The following is a 17,502-nucleotide window of genomic DNA, read 5'->3' on the forward strand; positions in this document are numbered from 1 at the left end:
TACCTCTTGACCATCCATTCAGACAAGACATCAAGAACTTTTTGAAAGGTGTCGTAGTGTCAGACCCTGCACCGCGGATGATGACTGGTGTCGAGGTTCATGCTCAGATAGATGCTCTCGTGGCCAATCAAGAAGGTGGTTTTGTGGGATATGGTGAGCAACATATGTGTACTCATAAGTTGGGCTTGATGAGGCTCCCCTATTTTGATGACCTTCTTCTGCCACATAATATTGATATAATGCACACTAAAAAGAATGTGGCCGAGGCACTTTGGGCAACACTCATGGACACTGAAAAGTCTAAGGACAACCCTAAGGCTAGAGTGGACCTGGCAACGTTATGCGATAGACCAAATCAAGAGATGCAGCCTCCTAGAGGCGGCAAGAATTGGAGAAGGCCTCAGGCCGATTTTGTCTTGACCAGCAAATAAAGGAGGAAAATACTTGAATGGATCCAGACACTAATGTTCCTTGATGGGTATGCAGCGAATCTAAAGAGAGGAGTGAACTTATCTACTCTGCGAGTCAACGGGATGAAGAGTCATGACTACCACATATGGATTGAGCGGCTTCTTCCGGCGATGGTTCGAGGCTATGTCCCTGAGTATGTCTAGCTAGTGCTGGCAGAGTTGAGCTATTTCTTGCGCTAGCTTTATGTCAAGGAGCTATCTCGGACCATCATTGATGACTTGGAAAAAGGGGCACATGTGTTGCTCTGTAAGTTGGAGAAGATCTTTCCACTCGGCTTCTTCTTGTCGATGCAACATTTGATTGTGCACCTCCCGTATGAGGCATGAATGGGGGGCCCGTGCAGGCCCGTTGGTGCTATCCAATCGAGAGATGTCTAAAGACTCTTCGTAAAAAATGTAGAAATAAAGCCAAAATTGAGGCCTCTATTGCAGAGGCATACATTCTGGAGGAGGTGTCAAACTTCATAGAAAAATACTACACTAAGAACCTTCCTAGCATGCAGAATCTACCCCCTTATTATAATGCTGGCGAAAATGAATCGAACCTCAGCCTTTTCCAAGGGCAACTCAGAAGCGCAAGTGCATCGACCACTAAGCACTTGAGTATTGAAGAGTGGCGCAGTATCATGCTATATGTGTTGACCAACCTTGTCGAGGTGCAGCCGTATGTGAGGTAAGTTCTCAACGAACTTGTTTCAGTATGCCGTCACTATTCTGCATCCAACTCCCTTGTTTCTCGTTGGTATAGGGAATTTCTTCGTGAATCCTGGCATCAATCAAGGGATCCTACCCCACAAGAAAATGATACCCTTCTTTCACAGGGTGCAGGACCAGGGAGGCCCAATTTCATTTCTTGGTTCAAAAATATGGTACCGTCCAATTTAGCTCGTACTTAGTTCGACATTCCAAGTAACTCGTATGTTCGAATAATATAACGATCTATCCTGCTTGAGCTTGCAGGCCCAAACCAATGCGTCTATAAGTGATGAGTTGAGACAGGTTGCAAATGGATGTGCCTTAAGGGTTAGGTCATTTACCAGTTATGACGTGAATGGATATCGCTTTCACACAGCAAGCTACGAGCAGAGTCGGCCTAATAAAAAACCACAAATAGTGGAGTTTTTACGCCCGGCATTGATGGCCTCGACTATTATGGAAGAATTGAAGAAATATACGAACTTTCATTTTATGGTGCCAAACCTTTTTATCCTGTCATATTCAAATGCCATTGGATTGATACTCGAGTAACGAGACGGACCCCTAATCTTGGGCTAGTCGAAATTCGACAGGATTTCGTCTATCTAGGAGACGATGTCTATATTGTGGCTCAACATGCCACATAGGTTTATTATATGTCATACGTGAGCCAAACCAAAGGGCATCTTAAGGGTTGGGATATCGTGCACAAGGTCTTGCCACACGGTAAACTACCTGTCCCAAACGATGAAGATTACAACTTCAACCCACACACATATAATGGAGAGTTCTTTCAAGAAGAGGGGCTAGAAGGGAGGTTTGAGATAGACTTAACTGAAGCCATCGGAATGGAGCTAGACAATGAAAGGGTTGATGACGAGGACGCTAGAGATGAGGTGCAAAATGTGAAGGATTTCGAAATGCTTGAGCAATTACGTTTAGGCAATGACAATGAAGACAACATTCCTCCTTCGGATAGTGTTGATTATTTGGGCAATGACAATGTTGACAGTGATGACGAGACCTATGATCTAGCTAATCCCAATCATGAAGATTATTTCTAATACATGTAATACTATGTTTTTGTAATTATGTTTTGTTTATTTTGCATCTATTTCTATTTCTAATTACGTCTTGTTTATTTTTTTAATTGCAGGTGATTGAACAAAGATGGCGGGCCGAAGCGACCGTCATAGGGACGTGTCCTCGCTTTACCAAACAAGACGCACTGTAGATGCCGCTCCAGGTGAGGGGCCATCGGACAGGAGGAGGAGGACGAGCAACGGCCGCAGGAGGCAGCCGCCGCTGCCTCCTACCACACAGCATGAGGAGGATGAGGAGGAGGCGAGGCCTGGGGACGACGACGAGCTGGTTCGGTAGACGGATGAGGAGGAGGGGGTGCACGAGGGGGAGGGGATGCACAAGGAGGATGGTACGGGTTCTGCTTCCTCTGGTTTGTCCAACGTCTACTTGCGAGGTCCGGCGAGCCTCCCTCCGGTTCCGCTTCCTCACCAACGCCCAATGATTCGCCTGAAGGGCAAAAGTAAGTAACTTTAGATTTAATCACCACCACTTCATATGATATGTTCAAAATCGATAGAGAAACTAATAATTTTTCTTAATTACTTGTGCAGGAACTGGACGATTGTGTCGGGTGGTGGTCACAGATGCCTGGTCAATGGCGTCCTGGGTCTTCTATGCAGGAAATACTATCCTGGCCTGGTTGACTACGCCAGCAGGAAGGAGCTAGCCTAGACATTTGACCACTACGCCGCCGCCCCGATGTGGGTTACCCCAACAAGGTGGAGCGGGTGAAGGCGGAGTTTTGGGTAAGTCTCCCTCGCACTACACTGCTCAATACATCGCATTCATTGGACTTTTCTTAAAATAATGAATGGATACATCGCGTCTATATGCAGACTTATTTCAGATGCGAGGAGGGATCTGAGGCCAGGGTAGATTTAGTGGCTACCAAAGCCTGTAAAAAACTCATCACCGACATGCATCACGAGATGCGCATCTAGAGCATCATAACCTACTATGGGTCAAAACTTGGAGAGAAGGTCAGCAAAGAAGAAGCAAGAAAGATGACACTGACCCAGGACCAGTACCTTGAGGTAGATAAAGAACATTGATATTGATTCATTTTGAGATTAAGTTGGTTTAATTTGATCTTTTTATATGTCAAATACTTGATGATGTGTAGATATGTCCCTAGTGGTGCTCCTCATATCCCGAGTGCTGGGCGATGATCATGGACAAGTGGTTCACGCCCGCGTGGGCCGAGACGCACGAAGCTGCCCGGGAGCGGCGTTTGCAGATGCAAGGTCCAGTACACCATCAAGGCAACCGCAACCTCGCCGAATACAAATAATTTTGGGTACGTGAATTCATTTATCTATTCTGATGCTCAATTATGCCTGATTTCTAATCATCTTGTTGTCTTTCTTGTAGTCGGAGGCACATGGTGGTTTGCAATGCTCCGACTTCCAGGCATGGTGTATGTCCCACAAGGGCAAGATGACATCCGCCGTCTCCTACAACCCAGAGGACCCACCCGAGGCGTACACCTACCTGAGCGTCCACACCCGCATCAGTGAGTACACGTCGCTGGCAAGGTCGGTCCATGGGCCATAGTACGACCCGAGCACCCAGGACTTTGATGTAGAGATCGTCATGAGGGTGGATGGAGGCAAGAAGCATGGGCGGTACTGGCTTGGTGACGGCGTCATCGACTCGACCTCTACTCCCTTTCTCTTCTAGATCCAAGCACGGAGCATGAGTGAAGGCCTAGCCATACGGCCATGGCTAAGCGCTTCACAGCAACGGGTCGACACACTCGAGGTTATTCCTATTTTACTCATCGTAGATTGATCTTTACACACCTTAATTAGCTTTGCATTACTAAAACATTGGAGTGAAATATTGCAGGCCCAGCTGGAAGAAGAAGCAAGGCAATGTTAGGACCTGGCGGCCCAGCTGCAGTCTGAACGGGCCGCGCGAGAGGCCCAGGCATAGAGGATGGCGGAAATGATGCAGTTCATGCAGACTCTTGGGCAATATACGGGTCTAGCTATGCCACCTGGGCTGTTCGCTCCACCTCCGACTCCTGCAATTGTAGCTACTCCTATGAGTTTTCGCTTGTGCTTTGCTTGTATGACCTAGATTATCTATCCAAGTAATCTTGTCTAATACATGCAATGTCTTCTCCTTTGTGCAGCCTCAGTCGAAGGGTTCAAATAATCCAGCTCATGCGCCTTTGACTGATCCAGCTTTTCCTTCACCAGGCACTTAGTTTCCACCTTTCTGATGAGTAGCATTAGTTGTATTTGCATTTGTTGTTCACTTCGTGATGGATTTCTGATATACTTGTCATGCACTAGTGGTATATTTGGATAACTGTGATATATGCGATAGATGTTTGGATTGATGTATGTGGTATATGTGATGAATGTGATATATGCGATGGATGTGATAAATATGTGATGCATGTTTGGATGGATGTGAGATATATGTGATAATTTGTGTTTGTTGTGATGGAATGTAAAAAATGAAAAAACACTGTTTTTGGTCAGTTTGCTGAGTGCAATAGTCACTGCACACAGCAAAGCTGGAAAATGTAGCAACCCGTTTCCCAGCTTTGCCGAGTGCCATGACCATATCACTTGACAAAGTTTTTTTTTTAAAAAAAAATTATAAACTTTGCCAAGTGCCACCCGTCCGGCGCTCGGCAAAGAAATTTTTAAACAAAAAAAATAAAAAACTCTGCCGAGTGCCATCCCGGGCAGCGCTCGGCAAAGAAAAAAAATTAAAAAAAATTAAAAACAAAAAACTTTGCCGAGTGTCGTCTGGGTTGGCACTCGACAAAGCCGCCGTCACCATTTCCTGGGCCGTGACCGCTCGTTTTCTTTGCCGAGGGCTGGCTCGGCACTCGGCAAAAGCTTTGCCGAGTGCCCGACAAATGGCTCACGGCAAAGGCTACTTTGCCGGCCATTTTTTCCCAAGTGGCCATTGCCGAGTACGGCACTCGACAAAGCCTTTGCCAAGTGTATTTAGGGTTTTGCCGAGTGCTGTAGGCACTCAGTAAAGCGCCTGAATCTAGTAGTGGAGCAAGGTCGTCGCAACCCATACCCATGCATCTTGTGCACATTTTTCAGGCATTTTACAAATGGCTCTGCAACTACAAGTGTACTGCACTATTCAAATTCAACATCTACTATTCAAATTCATGGCTACTATTCAAATTTGGGATATGAACAGTGCGCAAGGGTGGCTCAACCACTTTACTGTTCAAGGCACGAGGCCTCTTCTGCAAGTATGGTGTGGCGTCGCTTTCACGCGCGATTATTTTATGGATGCTGGATGAGTGAGCCAGTGATTAGCAAATATAAATATTGATATGTCGTTTTTGCGATTAGTTAAGCTAGTGCTTAGTGAATATGCGTATGCGGATGATTATTTCTAAGGATCTTTTGCAGGCTGGCGAGACCAACAGTTCAGCCGGTCGTGCGACTATGCTTGTGTCAGTCCTACTCGGTATTCACCGTATGCATCACTAGCTCGCTTCAAAACCAGGCTAACCCGGTTTACTCCCTCGCTATCCCTAGCCACGTACATATAGGACTCAGGCTCTATCATCTCCCCAAGCAGTTCCACCCAAAGAGAACACTTCTCTACGTACACATGGTTCTCTACAAACGCTGCTACCTGGGCTAACACGAGAACAACACATGCAGATGATTCTCCTCTAGGGTCCCTAGCATAGAGAATCGCCCCATATGAACGAACTTGAAGGAAGGCAGGGATTCAAACAGGAAAGCTTAATTCATTTCCACAGAGCAAGCTTACATACGGCTTTGCCTTTTGGGAAACCCCAAGCACTTAGTACAAACCTTAGGGATTACCTTACAAGCGTAGGAAGATCACGGGGACCTCCTTTATTCTCTAATTTACAAAGGTGGAGTGATACAGTGGTGATGGATGATTACTACTAATGGTGGATGATTCTCAGAGTGCTTCTGAGATCATGTCTTCATGGTGTATGTGTAAGTGGAGAGTTGGTCGAGTGGGTGGTGGATGAGAGCGTGTGGCTGAGGCTTTGGTGTGATGCTTGGTTCTTCGATTGAGCTTTCTTCGATCCTCAATGAATGCGCCCGGCGTCCTGCTTTATAGCACGAAGGGAGTGTCCTTCATGCTTATCGTCTAAAGGAGCCTTTGAGGCGAAGTCTTCAATTATCCTTTCTTACTCTTGCCTGGACGGCTGGACAGAGAATAATTGTCCTAGCTATAGTAGAGTGACTGTATATTCCTTTTGTGTTGTCCTCCATCGCACACGGTAGTATTCTTTTGGATATTCTTTGGTATGGTCTTCCACGCCCGAATGATTGATGTTGCAAACATCAAATCAAAGATAGGCATGATTATTCAATCATGGCTGTAGTGTTATCTCTTCCTCCGACCAAATTGTTGATAACACCTTATCAACATAGGTTATGTATTTCTTGTATGGAACATCTGTGTTTTAATTTTCATCATATTGAAATCTAATATTCTGGCCTTTGTCCATGACCACGGATATTCAACATCTCATCATCATTTTTCTCATAGTCTGATATATGTATATTCATTTTTGACTCATAATCTTTCTTAATATTTTCTTCATAGTCTTTCATTAGATTTTCAAATTTTTCATCTATTTCACCTTTTATCTCTTGTAGGATTTCTTCTTTTATATCTTTCTTCTATTGAAGAGTCATTGACTCTAATTTTTCTTTCATCTTAGTATTAACATATTCTTCATTCAATGGATCTATATTTTTTTACCGCCTCTTTATATATATGCGGTCTAGATGGTCCTTCTTCTCTTATATTTGGGCCTCTCAATATTGGTTTTATTTCATTGGCCTTTCTATATTTCTGGATATAATCTTTGGCTGCTAGTTCTAAGAAATAGTTTACATCCAGAATAGTTCTTGCATATGAAAGAGCTTGATCAATGTCTAAATATTTTTTCCAAGACACTCCTCCATCTTTTTCTTTTTCTATCTGCTGAGCTATAACTTCTTCAAATGATATATAAATTCCTGGTGTTTTCCCCTATATATAACATATATGTGTTTTTTCTCTATATTGCTGGATGGATCTTTTGGTTGTATTTTCCCAGTAATTATATGAAAATATTCAGCCAGACTATTTAATATTGCTAGCATATAACCTTTATCTTTTCTTTTATTGTTATATTGAAACCAGAAATTATCTAGAATGCATTCTTGTATATCATCTAGAACAATATGGTCTCGAGGCTTGAATTTATAAGTATTTGGTGGGAAAATTCTTAGCTTATTATCAATTCCAAAGCTGAAACATTTACCCCCAATAGGGCTTGTTCCTCTCTTCATTCCTGTAAAATAGAAGATCGTAAAAATATATCAGGCAATATATTATCTTTGCCTTTTATATGCTCAAATATTACTTTATAACCATTTCCAGTAATAATATATTCAAATAAAACCCATCGCCTAGTTGAATTTTTCTTACTATTGACTTTATTATAGTATCGGCATATAGCTTCACAGTCTGTCCTAACTGTGAACTCTTTAAATCCTAGATATAATCTAAAAGCATTTATTGTATTTATAACAGCTAAAATTTTCCTATCCGTATTGTTTATTGCTTTTAGCTTATATTTTTCTGAAGCATACCTACATATTTTTTGTTCTAATTTTTGAGAGTACTTGTGTGGTTTTTGCTTTAATATTGCACCACATCCTAACTTAGATGCATCTGTCTCTATAATAAAATAGTTATCATCTAAAGGTAACTCTAGGGGTTTTAAATCTTTGACCTTTTCTTTAATAGTTCTTACTAACTTTATATCTTCAGAATTAAAATATTTTTGCCTATTTTTTCTTAATTTTGTATACAATGGACCAGCTAGCTTAGCTAAATTTTCAATATAATTTCTAGCATAATTGACTATTCCTAAGAATTGCTGTAGGGGTTTCTTATCATTCATGACATCCGGAAATTCTAAGATTTTCTTTGCAATATGATCTTGTAAATAGATTTTTCCCTCTCCTATTTCATGACCTAAAAAATTTATCTTTTCCTTACATATCTCTATTTTTCTTTTTAGATAATATTAACCCATGTTGTTCTACCTTTCTAAAGAAGGTTTCCAGATGAGCTATATGCTCTTTATAGGATTTTGAGAAAACTAATAAGTCATCAATATAAACTAATATAAATTCTTGATTTTCATTAAAAATATTTTGTATTTTTCTTTGAAATAAAGCAGGGGCATTTTTTAATCCTAAGGGCATTACTAGCCATTCAAAATGACCTTGAGGACATGTGAAAGCAGTCCATTCTATTGATTCTTCTATTATTTTTACTTGTCAAAACCCAGCTTTTAAATTAAATTTTAAGAAATATTTACTACCTTGTATTCTATTTATCTATTCTTGCTTATTTGGGATATTATAAGCACCATTTATAGTATTATCATTTAGTCTTTTATAATTAATAACCATTCTTGACTTTCCTCTAGCTATTTCAGCATGATTTCTAACTATAAATGAAGTTGATCTATGAGGACTTCGGCTTTCTCTTATAGCTCCTAATTTTAGTAATTCTTCAATATGCATCTTAAATTCTTCTATATCTTTAGGTGTTGTTTCTATAGGACTTGTCTTAATTATATGGTCAGGATTTATTATGTTAATTTACATAATATACCATTCTTGTCACAATGCTTCATTGGTATTTCTCCGATTATCTGAATATCTTCCAATCTTGTTACAATTTTATCTATATTCTTTTTAGATTTTATATCTCTATACTAATTTGGTGCTAATGGTTGCAAACTGATACATTCTATGCATGAATTTGCTATATGAAACTCTTCTATATTTTCATCTAGCTCTTCATCTATATGATTTTCAAGGACCTTTTCATCATATCCTTGGAGTTCTAGGTTGGTCTTTCCTAGATTAGAATTTATAGTCTTTCGTACTTCTGTTATATAAGGAATGTTGTCTTGATAAGGAATAAATGTTATACCTTGCTCATGTATGATAGTTGTTTATAAAGAGAACTGTAGAAATCTTAATCCTAATATCATATCATCATGTATCATAGATAGATCTCTTATTGTAATTTCATCCATTATATATTTTGTGTTATTTATTTATACTTCAACATCATAAGCTAGTTGATTATGAACCTTTTTTATCCTTGACATATCAGTAGATATTTCTGCTTTATCTTGATCTATTGTATGAACTATTTCTAGATACTTTACAAAATATTTATCATGTATAATATTTTTTGTACATCTAGTATCTACTAACGCTAATATTTTATAAGAGATATTAGGCGTTAATTTTACTTTTACAGGTATTCTTATTCCTATAATTTCTTTAAATGATAATCTTACTATATATTTGCTACCAAAGTTTATTATGGCCTCTTTTAATTGTATCGCTTTATCATTTTTTCTATTTAACATTGCTTGATCCTTTAACTCGGTAAGGCCTCTATGATTATCTTCTATCTTATTAGCTTCATTGAGTTCTATTTTACTCTTTAGCTCTTCTAATTCTGCTTCTAAGCTATTTATTCTATTATCTAAATTTCTTATTCTACTTGCTAATAATTTATTATCTGATTCTAGTTCTACTTCTTGTCTTCATTTTTTGTTAGTAATTCTTAGACATGAAGCAAATGCTTGCTTTAAACATTTAATACATGTAAGTCTATTTTCTTGACTGGGGTAGAATATACAAAAAGCACATTTTATATTATAATCACCTCTACCTTTTATCCAATCATGTTCACAGTCTTCTTGATTCATTAATTCTATTTTTATTTATTTTGAACTATTAATATCTTTAGATATTATATCTAACCCTTCCATAGCATTATCAAGATTGAGTAATTCTTCATCATCTAAAGAGTATATATAATCTTGGTAACTCTGAGCATTATTTTCTTCTTTTTCATAACTTTCTAATAAAAACTTACTATTAATCTCCCATTGCTCTTCTTCACTTGTAATGTATTCAATATTATTTGTCTTCACAACTTCTTTAACTTTATGAGTCTCTTTGTCTTTAATTTTTAACTCATCTTCCTGTTTCTTTACAACAGGTGTTGTAAAATATTTATTCTTTAGTTCTCTATCTTTCTTGATATTATCAAATCTACATATTTTTCGTCTAAAGTATAGTTTTTTTTCTCTTATGGCAGACCATTCACATAGCATAGATGTATTATATTCTTTAGGAATCTTACTTAATTTTTTCTCATAATATTAAATCTGACTATCTAAATCTTCCATTATTAGTAAAGTATTTGACTAATCGTTATATTGGCGACTTGTTTAAACTTGGCAATATAATTAAATCCCTTAAATTCAAAGTTTAATAACCAGGCTCTGATACCAACGCGATCGGGGGTACCTTCTAACGAGAACTCGAACGGATTCAAAATTCGAATTCTGAGATCTCAAGTTACTATTTATAGCACTATTCAAATTCATAGTTTACTATTCAAATTTGTGGCTACTATTTAAATTTGGGATATGAATAGTGCACGAGGGTGGCTCAACCACTTTATTGTTCATGGCACGAGGCCTCTGTAAGTATGGCGTGGCGTCGCTTTCACGCGCGATTATTTTATGGATGCTGGATGAGTGAGCTAGTGATTAGCGAATATAAATATTGATATATCGCTTTCGCGATTAGTTAAGCTAGTGCTTAGTGAATATGCGTATGCGGATGATTATTTCTAAAGATCTTTTGCAGGCTGGCGAGACCAACAATTTAGTCGGTCGTGCGACTATGCTTGTGTCAGTCCTACTCGGTACTCACCATATGCATCACTAGCTCGCTTCAGAACCAGGCTAACCCGGTCTACTCCCTCGCTATCCCCAGCCACGTATACACAGGACTTAGGCTCTATCGTCTCCCTAGGCAGTTCCACCCGAAGGGAATACTTCTCTGCGCGCATAGGGTTCTCTACAAACGCCTCTACCTGGGCTAACACGAGAACAACACACGCAGAGGATTCTCCTCTAGGGTCCCTAGCATAGAGATATCGCCCCATATGAACGAACTTGAAAAAAGGCAGGGATTCAAACAGGAAAGCTTAATTCATTTTCACAGAGCAAGCTTACATACGGCTTTCCCTTTCGGGAAACCCCAAGCACTTAGCACAAACCTTAGGGATTACTTTACAAGCGCAGGAAGATCACGGGGACCTCTTTTATTCTCTAATTTACAAGGGTGTAGTGATACAGTGGTGATGGATGATTACTACTAATGATGGATGATTCTCAGAGTGCTTCTGAGATCATGTCTTCATGGTGTATGTGTGAGTGGAGAGTTGGTGGAGTGGGTGGTGGATGAGAGCGCGTGTCTCTTCGATGATCAATGAATGCGCCCGGCGTCCTGCTTTATAGCACGAAGGGAGTGTCTTTCATGCTTATCGTCTGAAGGAGCGAGCCTTATCGTCTGAAGGAGCCTTCGAGGTGAAGTCTTCAATTATCCCTTCTTACTGTTGCCTGGACAGCTGGACGGAGAATAATTGTCCTGGCTATAGTAGAGTGACTGTATATTCCTTTTGCGCTGGACAGCTGGATCAAGAATAATTGTCCTGGCTACAGTAGAGTGACTGTATATTCCTTTTGCGCTGTCCTCCATCGCGCACGGTAGTATCCTTCTGGATATTCTTTGGTATGGTCTTCCACGCCCGAATGATTGATGTTGCAAACATCAAATCAAAGATAGGCATGATTATTTAATCATGGCTGTAGTGTTATATATATATATATCCGTAGCCAACTGCAAAATAAGTTATTCTGTAGCCACTTTCATTTACGATAATTTTATATACTAATTTACGATAATGTCAATACGTATTTAAGATAGTTGGGTTCCTATAACATATAAGGATATTGACCATAACGTTATAGTAAACCACTTAGTAAGGAGTTACTATAATCTTGTAAATTAATATAGTAATTATCGTAACTTAAAGTGGCTACAAAATAAGTTATTTTGTAGTCAGTTACAGTGTAGTGTGTGTGTATATATATATATATATATATATATATATATATATATATATATATATATATATATATATATATATATATATATATGTGTGTGTGTGTGTGTGTGTGTGTGTGTGGACTCTGTGAGTGCACAACAGCACATGCTGAATTGTACGACATGTGCCGTGGCGGAGATGAATCTATAAGCTCGCGTCTTTGGAAGCAAAGATCGACGGAGATATTCATCGGTCGGCCATCATCAGCCGGGGTTAGGTGATTAATTAGGTCGGTGTTTAATTTGGGACGCAGGCATGACGATGCTCTGCTAGCTGCTGCATGTATGTATGCGTGCGTGCATCAGCAGCGAGCGCGGAATGAGCATGATGATGACAGCATCGCCGTCTGAGCTCACCGCCTAACAAAGCCTGCCACCTGGCTTCGGCACACTACCCAAGAAAAGTCTCTCTCTTTCTCTCTACCCCTACCATCTCTCTCCCTCTCGCTCTAGCAGCAGGAGGGCATCCACAGAAGTTGACCAGCAGCGGCTCCTCCTGTTATATAACGCCCGCCTCTCGCCGCTCCCCAGCTTCTTCTTAATTTCTCTTGTATGATGCCTTGACAAGGTAGGAGTAGAATCGATCCACCTTGCAGAAGCAGCTCCATCTATCTATCCAGGCCTGCAGCGCTGCCCCTCCGGCCGCAGGGTTAGAACCTAGTAAGCTAGAGGAGGGACTGCTTCTTGAGATCGATCGAGCTGTGCACGCGCGCGACGACGATGGCCATCAACTCGCTGAGCATGGTGGAGGCCAGGCTGCCTCCGGGGTTCAGGTTCCACCCGCGGGACGACGAGCTCGTGCTCGACTACCTCGTCAAGAAGCTCGGCGGCGGCGCCGGCACCGGCGGCCCGGTGGTGGTGAGCATCTACGGCTGGCCCACCATGGTCGACGTCGATCTCAACAAGTGCGAGCCCTGGGACCTTCCTGGTATGTGATCAGACGACCTAGCACTACCTTGTTGTTCCTGATCATTTTGTACATCCTGTCCTTAATTTCTGGCTAAGATCGATCCAGTTTTTGCCTTGCCAAGTTCTCTTAATTGCGCTGCAAATTCTTCTTCTCCCTTCCTCCTTTTAGGTGTTTCCCCTCTCTGAGAGCAGTATTCCCTTTTGGATTCTGATTTGTTATTATGTTATGTGTTCCTGATGACTAATGATTGATCCATCTCTCAAATAATCCTTTTCTGCTAATCAAAATTTTTAAGGAGATAGTAGTCGTACGATCTGTGATCCGTTCCGACAAATATACAAGCAAGTCTACATACACCTTGCTTATATCATCCAAGATACGGTTGCTGATGATATCTGTTTGTAATAAGGTTGCCAATCATGCATATGCCCATGTCCTCCTGTTGGCTCATCGATCTACAAGAGATCTTAAAATAAAACCAGCTGCCATACCTTCTCTCCATTATTAGATAGCTACCAGTAGTCATCGATCTATTCCAAGAAAATTCTCTTTGTTCCTTTCGCCTCTGCATGTTTCTCCATCAAATGGAGTACTTCGATTCGATTAATTGCGCGCCACCGAAAATCTAAGATGCACGAATAACCACAAAGTGTACTGCATGCTAGTTGAAACTGTCCCACTCCGAGCCATAAGTGAAGCGACCATGACATCCTCCTGCTGCAACTTTCACCGATCAACTTGCAAGATGCAACTATGCACTCATCCCATACCTCAAGAACCCCTTACTTTTCTTTCCTTCAATCATCGCTTATCCCTCTTTCTTTTTCGCCCTCTTTTTGGGGGTGTGCCCATGCCATCGGTTTTCTTTTTTTGGAGCATTTAAGCTGCTGTATTTATGGATAGCTCCCTTCTTTTGAAGAGTCTTTGATGATCTAAGGCGTAAACTAAATCAGGGTCATCAGACCATCCCCCCCATACATATATTTATGTGCAACAATAGCTGAGGAGAGACAGTTTGCAAGAACTCTCTCTCAAATCCTTGCATGTATTTTGTTTTAAAAAAGAAAAGTTCAGCTGGATCGGTACTCTAGCTAGCTGTTTAACCTATATATGCATCCACAAAATCTACTGAGAGCTAAATTCACACGTCTTGTGTCTGCCTCCTTGTCGCCTTCCCTTTCCCCATATAACAGAAGGATATTCTCACTGCCAAGAGTTTGTTTGGCCCCATCTTGGCCTTCTATCCTCATCTGTCCCTGTTCCTGCCATGCTATCAAATATTCTCTCGCTTTGCCTCATCCTTAAAGGGAATTAACAGCCAAATGGATGGGGACAAACACCAAAAGAAGGCCTCTCACTTTGCTACTAGTAGAATACTGCGGCAAAAAAATCTTGTCAAAATAGATTAAGATAATCAATTGGTGAAGAACATATTATTTTTTTCTTCCTATTTCTGCTTTTATCCCTTCTCTCCTTTATTACAATCGGCGTGTTCGTTGGTTGATTTCTGGGCTGGCTGGTGCTGATTTGTTGTGAGATGAAAACACCGTTGGCTGGTTGAATAAGCCTGGCTGAAACAAACAAGCGAACAGGGTGAATAACAAATACATGTTGGCTCTGGTTTAGCACAGTTTTTTAATCTATAGGATTAACGATTGTGTATTGATAGTACGTACATGTTTACATCTAATCAAATGTGAAAATGATTTACAACAACAGTGTTATTAATTATCATTAACCTCGTTTGTTAGTTTATTAACTAACTGATTTTTGTTCTCAAATTCAGATATCGCGTGCATTGGTGGAAAAGAGTGGTATTTCTACAGCCTTAGGGATAGAAAGTATGCTACCGGCCAACGCACAAACAGAGCAACTGATTCGGGATATTGGAAGGCCACTGGGAAAGACCGTCCAATAAGCCGGAAAGGGTTACTTGTTGGTATGCGCAAAACCCTTGTGTTTTATCAAGGTAGAGCCCCAAAGGGGAAGAAGACCGAGTGGGTTATGCATGAATTTCGCATGGAAGGGCAAGGTGATCCCATGAAATTACCTTTCAAGGTAATATAATGACTTGATTTCATTATTATGTGTCTTTCTTTTATTAGTTGAACATGATAGTTTATTGCTTAATTTTATTCTCAGTTTGGCCATCTGATGGATATATATAAAACTACATCATATATATCAAGCCAATGACCAATAGATAACGCATACAAGTTGGAAAAAGATTTATTTGGGGTAATGAAATAATGGAGTTGGCCCCATCGGTTTTCCTATGGATAACTTAAGATAAATTATGGTTGTGAAATCATCAAGAGCTAGCATCCCCAGTTTTCATTCTCCAAATAATGGTGATCTTATGAGAAGTATATTTCAAAGATTTTGAGATGCAATATATATATCTGTGTGAACTAATTAAACTACAAACATAATTTGTTCATGACACTTTAGGACGAAGCTAGTACTATATATATGCAGTCTCTTTTTCTTCATTCATATTTGTATTTGCATAATCACATGTACTGGACAATGTACTGCCAGCTCATTCTACACACGTGCCCTCTCGCCTATGAGAGAGAGAGAGAGAGAGAGAGAGAGAGAGAGAGAGGCACAAGCGCCAAATTTACAGTCAAGTTGACAAATTACTTAGTTCTTAGTTTTACCACGAGTTTGTGTCATTTGGAGAATAAATAAATTAAAGTAAAGGCGTACGGAGTACATGGTTTTGGATTAAGACATCACACTTCAATCGCTACATTGTTTATTGTTAAAAGAACTGATGGTCATAGTATTGAATTAATGCTAATTAAGAGCTTTACTTTTTTGTACTTGAGACTTTCTTTACTACTCAATGACTTGTCACTGTCATGCGCAGCAGGTTTTCTCTAGGCATTCATATCTCCCATCAGATTTCCACTCATTTTATAACAATACACACACACATGTACACACATACTCTTCCTTAAAAATAAATAAATAATACTTCTCATGATTTGTTCACAACGTATAGAATACATGTACCCATTTATATTAATTATTATCCATTGGTCTAATCCTCATCTGATTTCTTTTATATATAATAATGCACAGGAGGACTGGGTCTTGTGTAGAGTTTTCTACAAGAGTAGGGCGACAGTTGCAAAGCCACCCACAGAGAGTAGCAGCAGCTTCAATATTGATGCAGCCACAACTTCATTGCCTCTCCTCATTGACAACAACTACAATATTTCCTTTGACCAGCCTGGCTCATCAATGCAAAACCTAGAGGGTTATGAGCAAGTGCCCTGCTTCTCCAGTAACCCCTCTCAGCCATCGCCATCGATGAACGCTCCGCTGACATCTGCCGCCATGGCTGATCCGGAGCAGCACATGGGGAAGTCAATAATCAAGGATGTTCTCATGAGCCAGTTCAGCAGGTTCGAAGGCAGCGTCAAGAGGGAGGCGCCTCAAAGCAATTTTTCTCAGGATGGGTTTGAGTACTTAGCTGAGAGTGGCTTCACACAGATGTGGAATTCGTTCAATTAATTGATTTTATAGGAAGATGATTATTGCCATGGAGGGTGATACGGATCGGAATTCCTCGACAACTAAAGGAGGGATAGATGAGTGCTAAAGAGGGCTTGGGTGTGTGTGCCTCCTCTGTGTGGTATTGCATGTAGCTGTAGTAGGTATATATATACACATATATAGTAGTAGTACCATCTCAGTACACATTTCGTCAAAAAGAAGGAGAAATGAGAAGAAATATATATGTATATGCATCAATGACGACGACAGATGTAAATACATTATTTGTGTACTATGGAGAAATTAGAAGAAGAAAAACAGCGCGTGATGACAAAACAAGAATAGAATCTTATTCATATGGTCCTTTGTCTGTTATTCCGTTATGTGTATGCACGTATACAGCTTGCTCTAGACAGGTCGATATGTCTATTACTATTAAGTTCTGTCCCTTCTGAGGGAGGTTTATCCTGTATTGTCAATAGCTAGCACCCGTTTTATATTTTCATGGTGTCTGATGTAGAATATAAAAAATTGGACAGTTTTTTTAATTTCCAGTTACGGATTTGAAGTTCATTTTGTGGATTTATTACAGAAGTATAGAATGATTCGCACTTGAGACAAAGTTTTTAACTAGTAGCTCGAGCTCGTATTACTCGAGGTGTTCTCTTTATAACCTGTTGCAGAGAACTTAAGAAGAACAAGTTGAAGTTATATATTCAGTCAAAGTGGATCACGAAATCGCCAAAACCTGTACATATATACTGGGATGGATTAATAATTTGAAGATTTCTTGTGCAGACGAAGAATC

General features: G+C 40.0%; 1 protein-coding gene across 1 annotated transcript; it reads left to right on the forward strand.

Annotated features, from left to right (window-relative positions):
- The first annotated feature begins 12,753 nt into the window (after positions 1-12,753).
- LOC136528475 (NAC domain-containing protein 21/22-like) lies at positions 12,754-17,015 on the forward strand. The gene is made up of 3 exons (XM_066521441.1): positions 12,754-13,205; positions 14,974-15,245; positions 16,278-17,015. The coding sequence occupies exons 1-3, from the start codon at positions 12,998-13,000 to the stop codon at positions 16,710-16,712; spliced, it is 915 nt and encodes a 304-aa protein (XP_066377538.1). The 5' UTR covers positions 12,754-12,997; the 3' UTR covers positions 16,713-17,015.
- The last annotated feature ends 487 nt before the right edge of the window (positions 17,016-17,502 follow it).

The sequence above is a fragment of the Miscanthus floridulus genome, chromosome 19 (genome assembly GCF_019320115.1).
Source record: "Miscanthus floridulus cultivar M001 chromosome 19, ASM1932011v1, whole genome shotgun sequence".
NCBI classification, from domain to species: Eukaryota; Viridiplantae; Streptophyta; class Magnoliopsida; order Poales; family Poaceae; genus Miscanthus; species Miscanthus floridulus.

Excerpts from the sequence above, each read along its gene's own strand:
- LOC136528475 (XM_066521441.1), top strand. The coding sequence starts at position 12,998 with ATGGCCATCAACTCGCTGAGCATGGTGGAGGCCAGGCTGCCTCCGGGG. Across the intron at positions 13,206-14,973 it reads CGAGCCCTGGGACCTTCCTG|ATATCGCGTGCATTGGTGGA; the intron begins GTATGTGATCAG and ends TCTCAAATTCAG. Across the intron at positions 15,246-16,277 it reads CCATGAAATTACCTTTCAAG|GAGGACTGGGTCTTGTGTAG; the intron begins GTAATATAATGA and ends AATAATGCACAG.